An 8,542-nucleotide genomic window follows, 5' to 3' on the forward strand; every position below is an offset into this window, starting at 1 on the left:
TTACCTCACATGTCAAATGCCTCTGCATAGTGTCCAGCAGATAAAAGAGCTCTTTTCCTTTTCTATAACAATAAGTTCATAGAGTAACTTATAGAATGCTAATTAAAATACAATATTACATAAAATATATATTGAAGCTTAATTGTTTATAATATGTTAATCAGAAAGAATATTTCATTTTAAGTAAATATAACACTTGATCATATCTCTGTCTGAAACAAGTTTAAGAATCAGGATCAGGGAGTAAGGAAAAGTTTTCAGAATAGTTAAAATAGGTATATTAAAGTCTACACACGAAAAGGTGTGTATAATACTCAAGCCTATTTTATCCTTCTTTCCACACAGTTCCAACAAGCTTGGATATCTGGTTTCTCCACCACAGCAAATTAGAAGAGGGGAGAGAAGCTGCTACAGGTAGGCTTGCTAAAAATCTTGAAAAACAGTAATCTGATGACACACTGAAAAATATAACACAAATTAAAGCACAATAGTGGTAGGGAGAGTGGGTTCATTTGGTTTATACTTCCTCACTTAAATCTTAAGTAGTTGCCCTTAAGAGGCCTATAAAAGAATAGATTACATTTAATATTTTATATATATATATAAATTTATTTAGTTTTGTCTGTGTTGGGTCTTCATTGCTGCATGCAGGCTTTTTCTAGCTGCGGCGAGCAGGGGCTACTCTTCGTTGCCATGCGTGGGCTTCTCATTGCTGTGGCTTCTCTTGTGGAGCACGGGCTCTAGGCACACGGGCATCAGTAGTTGTGGCACGTGGACTCAGTAGTTGTGGCACATGGGCTCTAGTGCGCAGGCTCAGTAGTCATGGCGCACGGGCTTAGTTGCTCCACGGCATGTGGGATCTTCCTGGACCAGGGCTTGAATCCATGTCCCCTGCATTGGCAGGCGGATTCTTAACGAGTGCGCCACCAGGGAAGTCCCTACATTTAGTGTTTTAAATGGTTTTTTAAATTTTTAAAAATTTTTTATTTTTATTTATTTATTTTTAAATGGTTTTTTAAGGCTACATCTTTACTACTTCTTCCCAAGCACTACTTTCTCCCTGTCAGCACACAGCAGAATACTGGCTTACATTTACTCTGTTGAGTGTAGAGGGCGGACAGTAAGGCCCAGACAAACTAAGGTGTCGATTTAATTTAAGATGGATGTTAACGAGCTCAGCTCCCAAATGCGAAGAAGACGGATTTATTTCTCCCCTAGACTCAGTTATCCCCATCTTCTACCATCTTCTCTTCCAAAAGGTTAGACAGAAGATTGTTAGGGGCCCTTGCCCAGAAGATGCACAAGCAGTGTTAATCTAAGAAGTGAGCCATAGAGTTCTTACTGTCTAGGTCATACTTAAGGGTATCTTCTAGTACTCCAAAGAGAATTGCTAAGCTTATGAAAGATAACTACTGTTTTGTTGTTAGATCACATATTTAATAAGAAGATAATATTTACTAATCAGACTCTGAAAAGAGACCTGAAATCTAAATCCCAGCTGCTGCTATTGTATACCAGTTACCTATAATTTAAAGATCCCTTTAGCTTAACAGAAATAAGCCCAGTTTTTTAAAGAAGCCACTGTTTGTTTGATGAGGCAGAATTTAGAAACTTTGGCCAGCACTGTTAATTTTAACCTAACCCTTTGAGAGAAAAAGTGAGATTTTCAGTTGTTAGTTACAAATGTTAAAACTAGTATTTATTCTACTTTGTTTGTTTGTTTGTTTTTGGCTGTGTTGGGTCTTTGTTGCTTGCACGCGGGCTTTCTCTAGTTGAGGCGAGCAGGGGCTACTCTTTTTTTTTTTTTTTTTGTAGGGGGGTGCTACTCTTCGTTGCGGTGCATGGGCTTCTTATTGTGGTGGCTTCTCTTGTTGCAGAGCATGGGCTCTAGGCGCGCGGGCTTCAGTAGTTGTAGAATGCAGGCTTAGTAGTTGTGGTGCACGGACTTAGTCTCTCCACAGCAGGTGGTATATTCCCAGACCAGCAATCAAACCCGTGTCCCCTGCACTGGCAGGTGGATTCTTAACCACCATGCCAGCAGGGAAGTCCCATGTTTATTCTACTTTGAAGGGTCTTATTTCCTCAAAAAGATTATAGGAAGTGGGTTTTCTTCATTTTAAACTTTTGGTCTTGGAAGGCATTTTGGGGAGAAATAGGTCACAGAGACATTAACCTGTCAGTTCCTTTAAATGACAGATTAGGAAGTAATGAGATCATTGTGGAGTGATAGTTGGACTTCACAAAAGATAACTTTTATCAAAAAATAAAAGCATGGCATCTCCATATAAAGAAGACCTTGTAAACTTATCTCAGTCCCTAACTGGCCTTAAAAGTTGTTCTTAACATATAAATGATGTTACTTTTACATATAAACAATATCAGTGTCCCTGTGCTTATTTGAATAGTTGATTCTTTTCCATTGTTTGTGGATTGAAAAGATTATGAGTAGAAAAGATAAGGTTACTTGTCTCAGATGCTTTATTATCTTGGAATTTATTTTTCCAGAAGTATAAACCGTGGACGACACCACAGCGAAAGATCACAGAGAACTCAAGGCCCATCACTACCAGCAAATCCAGTTTTTGTACCTGTCCCACCCCCTCCCTTGTATCCTCCTCCTCCCCACACGCTTCCTCTCCCTCCAGGTGTTCCTCCTCCACAGTTTTCTCCTCAGTTTCCTCCTGGCCAGCCACCACCTGCTGGGTATAGTGTTCCCCCTCCAGGGTTTCCTCCAGCTCCGGCCAATTTATCAACACCTTGGGTGTCATCAGGAGTACAGACAGCTCATTCAAATACCATCCCAACAACACAAGCACCACCTTTGTCCAGGGAAGAATTCTATAGAGAGCAACGACGACTAAAAGAAGAGTAAGTGTTTGAATTTGAAATTACTCTACACTTTCATTTTCTGATGTTAAATAGGTATCTTTGGAAACATTTTCCAGTGTTTCCAGTTAGTATAAGAAAAATCACCTAAAAATTAAACCAAGCCATACAAGCAGCTTCCTCAGGGATTCCTAGTTATTTATAGTTTTAAAGTGGAAAACTAATGGCAATTTCATTCATTTCATTCATGATCTAATTACATTTGTCTTGTTAGTTTTCTTAAATGGTTTTTGTTAACTTTCGCTCTTTAACTTTATTTTACTAGGGAAAAGAAAAAGTCCAAGCTAGATGAGTTTACAAATGATTTTGCTAAGGAATTGATGGAATACAAAAAGATTCAAAAGGAGCGTAGGCGCTCATTTTCCAGGTTAGTGTTTTGCAAGCCTTCACAACAGAATTACAAATGGGACTTTGAATATCCAGGGATTAGCTATGGATATAAGTAACATTGCAGTGATGGAATTTTTCTGATTCGGTCTAGGTTTATAAAAATGGAAATGTAGCTTATTTCCCAATATCTGTTTATTGAAATATCTCACTGTAAATTCTATTGTGTAGAACTAGCAGTTATGGGGATTAAATTACCCTTGTCCCTTGAAGTTATTTATAGTGTGAAATAATTGGGAAATGTTTGTGGAAGGAAAAAAATAGTGGACTAGCCAAAGATTACATTTCTGAGGCCCCTTTTACCTAAGGCTACAGCTTTCTGCTGGAACATTAACCTGTGTGATTATGAACTAACAGTAGAATACAAGTTGCTTTATTGATAGAAAAACTGAATTATAAATATTCCCAGGAAGTTTGTTTAAAAGACTTATTTTTTATGCTTGAGATGTTCCTTTTAAAGCTAGACTATTGGCCAACGTAGGACAAAAAAAGTTACTCCTACTTAATAATCAGATAGGAAGTAGTGTTTAAATTTAATTGGCATTTTATTTAATGCTAGGTCATATAACTCACGGTACATTAATGCACTTCACTCTGATTGTTAAGATTTCACTCTCGTTTTATAACAAGTGATTGCTCTGATCTTTGTGTACTTTATTCCATTCCAGTAGAGGTCACTGTGCCTCTTTAATCATCTAAGATGAAACAATATAAATAAATAATGAACCATGAGGAGAACATACTGAAATCTGAGAGTCTGTATTTTATTTTGTATATATTTCTCAACTATCAACTATTGTTTTATTTTTGCTTTTAGGTCCAAATCTCCCTATAGTGGTTCATCCTATTCAAGAAGTTCATATACTTATTCTAAATCAAGATCTGGTTCAACACGATCACGTTCTTATTCTCGATCGTTTAGCCGCTCACATTCTCGTTCCTATTCACGATCACCTCCATACCCCAGAAGAGGCAGAGGAAAGAGTCGAAATTACCGTTCACGGTCTAGATCGCACGGGTATCATCGATCTAGGTCAAGGTCACCCCCATATAGACGGTATCATTCACGATCAAGATCTCCTCAAGCATTTAGGGGACAATCTCCTAATAAACGTAATGTACCTCAAGGAGAAACAGAACGTGAATATTTTAACAGGTACAGAGAAGTTCCACCACCTTATGACATGAAAGCTTATTACGGGAGGAGTGTTGACTTCAGAGACCCATTTGAAAAAGAACGTTATCGAGAATGGGAGAGAAAATACAGAGAGTGGTATGAAAAATATTATAAAGGCTATGCTGCTGGAGCACAGCCTAGACCATCAGCAAATAGAGAGAACTTTTCTCCAGAGAGATTTTTACCACTTAATATCAGGAATTCTCCCTTCACAAGAGGCCGCAGAGAGGAGTACTCTGGTGGACAGAGTCATAGAAGTCGAAACATAGGTGGCAACTATCCAGAAAAGCTTTCATCAAGAGACAGTCACAATCAGAAGGATAATACAAAGTCAAAAGAGAAGGAGAGTGAAAATGTTTCAGGAGATGGTAAAGGAAATAAACATAAGAAACACAGAAAAAGAAGAAAGGGGGAAGAAAGTGAAGGCTTTCTAAACCCAGAGTTATTAGAAACTTCTAGGAAATCAAGAGAGCCAACAAGTGGTGAAGAAAATAAAACAGACTCATTGTTTGTTCTCCCAAGTAGAGATGATGCTACACCTGTTAGAGATGAACCAATGGATGCTGAATCCATTACTTTTAAATCAGTGTCTGAAAAAGACAAGAGAGAAAAAGATAAACCTAAAGCAAAAGGTGACAAGACCAAACGGAAAAATGATGGATCTGCTGTGTCCAAAAAAGAAACTGTTGCAAAACCTGCTAAAGGACCTCAAGAAAAACTAGATGGAGAGCGTGAAAAATCTCCTCGATCTGAACCTCCACTTAAAAAAGCCAAAGAGGAGACTCCAAAGACTGACAATGTGAAATCATCATCTTCCTCTCAAAAAGATGAAAAGATCATTGGTACCCCCAGAAAAGCTCACTCTAAGTCAGTAAAGGAACACCAGGAGACAAAACCAGTCAAAGAGGAAAAAGTGAAGAAGGACTACTCCAAAGACGTCAAGTCAGAGAAGCTAACTAGTAAGGAAGAAAAGACCAAGAAGCCTAATGATAAGAGTAAACCACTTGATAGCAAGGGAGAAAAAAGAAAAAGAAAAACTGAAGAGAAAGGTGGAGATAAAGATTTTGAGTCATCTTCAATGAAAATCTCTAAATTAGAAGTAACCGAAATAGTGAAACCATCACCAAAGCGCAAAATGGAACTTGATATTGAAAAGCTGGATAGGACGCCTGAAAAAGACAAAATTTCATCATCAACTGCTCCAGCCAAAAAAATCAAGCTTAACAGAGAAACTGGTAAAAAAATTGGAAGTACAGAAAATATATCTAATACAAAAGAACCCTCTGAAAAATTGGAGTCAACATCTGGCAAAGTTAAACAAGAAAAAATCAAAGGAAAGGTCAGGCGAAAAGTGACTGGAACTGAAGGATCCAGCTCAACACTTGTGGATTATACCAGGTATCTGATAATGGGCGGGTGGAAAAAGTGGAATATGATAATTAAGAATATATTGATGTTGGAGGTTAGCTGGTTACTCTTGTCTTTGAAGAAAAGAATTGTTAAAAGATAAGTAGATTTTGGGGGTGAGCCACATTTGTTTTTATATAATCATACACTTAAATCTTTATATCTCAGAGCAAAATAAGTGGCTTTTGAAAGTTAAAAGGACATTTATCATGTTTAAGTTGGTCTTTTTATACTTATCAATGTTTAATAACTGTAAGTTCTTCATTAATTAAAAAATATTTTAATTCTTTTTAGTACCAGTTCGACTGGAGGCAGTCCTGTGCGGAAAGCTGAAGAAAAGACAGATACAAAGCGAACTGTCATTAAAACAATGGAAGAATATAATAATGATAACACAGCTCCTGCTGAAGATGTCATTATTATGATTCAGGTTCCTCAATCCAAATGGGATAAAGATGACTTTGAATCTGAAGAAGAAGATGCTAAATCCACCACACAGCCTATATCAAGTGTAGGAAAACCTGCCAGTGTTATAAAAAATGTTAGCACTAAACCATCAAATGCAGTCAAATATACTGAAAAAGAAAATGAGTCATCAGAGAAAATTCAGAAACTCACCAAGGAAGTGAGCCATGAAATTACACAGCATGAGGTCAAAAGTTCAAAAATCTCTGCATCTAGTGAAAAAGGGAAAACCAAAGATCGAGATCATTCAGTGTTGGAAAAGGAAAACCAAGAAAAGAGGAAGAACAGCACTCAGCCAGAGAAAGATAGTAATCTGGACCGTCTGAATGAGCAAGGAAATTTTAAAAGTCTGTCTCAGTCTTCCAAAGAGACTAGAACTTCTGGCAAAGAAGATAAGCATGATTCCATTCGAGGTTCCTCAAATAAAGACTTCACTCCCAACAGAGACAAAAAAACTGATTATGACAACAGAGAGTATTCAAGTTCCAAACGTAGAGATGAAAGGAATGAATTAACAAGAAGAAAAGACTCTCCTTCTCGCAGTAAAGACTCTGCAGCTGGACAAAAAACTAAGCCAAGGGAGGAGAGAGATGTGCCTAAAAAAGGAACAGGAGATTCCAAAAAAAGTAACTCTAGTCCCTCAAGAGACAAAAAACCTCATGATCATAAATCCACTTATGATACTAAACGTTCAAGTGAAGAGATGAAATCTGTAGATAAAAATCCCTGTAAAGATCGTGAGAAACACGTGTTAGAGGCAAAGAACAATAAAGAGTCAAGTGGCAATAAATCACTGTATATACTTAACCCACCGGACCCACAGATTGAGAAGGAGCAAGTTACTGGGCAAATTGATAAGAACACCATCAAGCCTAAACCCCAGTTAAGTCACTCCTCTCGACTGTCCTCTGACTTAACTAGAGAAACTGATGAAGCTGCTTTTGAACCAGATTACAATGAAAGTGACAGTGAAAGCAATGTATCTGTAAAAGAGGAAGAAACTTCAGGGAAAATTTCTAAGGAACTGAAAGATAAAGTAATGGAGAAAGCAAAAGAGAGCCTGGACATGGCAGCAGTCAGCCAGGTAGGTGTAACCAGGAGCCAGAGTCAAAGCAGCCCTAGTGTCAGTCCAAGTAGAAGTCATAGCCCTTCTGGAAGCCAAACCCGAAGCCACAGTAGCAGTGCTAGCTCTGCAGAAAGTCAGGACAGCAAGAAGAAGAAGAAAAAGAAAGAAAAGAAAAAGCACAAGAAACATAAAAAACACAAGAAGCATAAGAAACATGCAGGCACTGAAGTAGAATTGGAAAAAAGCCAAAAACACAAACATAAGAAAAAGAAGTCAAAGAAGAGCAAAGATAAAGAAAAGGAGAAGGAGAAGGATGACCAAAAAGTGAAATCTGTCACTGTGTAAAAGGGCAGATTTTAAAAATTGACTTAATTACTAAGTCATCTGTATTAAATTTTGTTATAATGTAAAGAGATTCAAGCCTTGTAAATAATGATATGGAAGACCCTGTGCTGCACTTAAAATATTGCTGCTTGATTATTTGATTTTTACATCAGAGCTTTATAACACGAACTTTTGTACAGAATTGTGAGTTGTGACCATGTAACATGAGAGGTTTTGCTAGGGCCTATTATTTTTAACCACCGTTAATTAGTTGGGGTGGAGTTTACTGTACTGTGAAATTTTCACATTGAATTTTTTTAATTGCCTGGCAAAAGGTGATATCAGTTCTAAAATATCAGCAGAATGATTTGCTGAATTCATTACAACTCCGTTATGTCACTTTTTGATTACAATAAAAGTTTTCAGTAAACTTTTCAGATGTTGAATATCTGCCTTATTTGAAGGAAAGTGTGTCATGTCTCTTCCCCCTTCCATTTTCATATTTAAAATATCCTTTGAGGCTTTAGTATAAGCTGAACTGTATATGTAAAATTCTGAAGTAAACATGGAAAATGTACTTCATTAGTGGGCTGGTAATAGGTGGCCAGAAATAAGAAATCATGGTTAATTGGAGATCTGGTTGAATAAATCTGGAAGGGTCTTTAATATAGTAATTAGAAGTTTGGACATGAATTTTAGAGGTGAGGAATTTTGATTTGTTTATGGTTATGTATTTTTCTTGAAACCCTGATAAATGAGTATTAAATTCCTTGATAAAGTACTAAATAACACAACAGTCTGTGGCCTACCCAATCTGTCCAGTTGACAGA

General features: G+C 37.2%; 1 protein-coding gene across 2 annotated transcripts in view; it reads left to right on the plus strand.

The window, feature by feature from the left end:
• RBBP6 (RB binding protein 6, ubiquitin ligase) overlaps positions 1-8,149 on the plus strand; it is a 32,430-nt gene extending 24,281 nt beyond the window's left edge. The window contains exons 14-18 of one of the 2 annotated variants that reach the window (XM_032604513.1): positions 346-414; positions 2,506-2,868; positions 3,152-3,253; positions 4,091-5,848; positions 6,152-8,149. In XM_032604513.1, coding sequence (XP_032460404.1) covers positions 346-414; positions 2,506-2,868; positions 3,152-3,253; positions 4,091-5,848; positions 6,152-7,733 — 3,874 coding nt within the window. In that variant the 3' untranslated portion in view covers positions 7,734-8,149. The remainder of the gene's footprint in view (positions 1-345; positions 415-2,505; positions 2,869-3,151; positions 3,254-4,090; positions 5,849-6,151) is intronic. The other variant, XM_032604514.1, reaches the window with a different exon arrangement.
• Positions 8,150-8,542: the final 393 nt, after the last annotated feature.

This window comes from Phocoena sinus, chromosome 15 (assembly GCF_008692025.1).
Source record: "Phocoena sinus isolate mPhoSin1 chromosome 15, mPhoSin1.pri, whole genome shotgun sequence".
Taxonomy (NCBI): Eukaryota; Metazoa; Chordata; class Mammalia; order Artiodactyla; family Phocoenidae; genus Phocoena; species Phocoena sinus.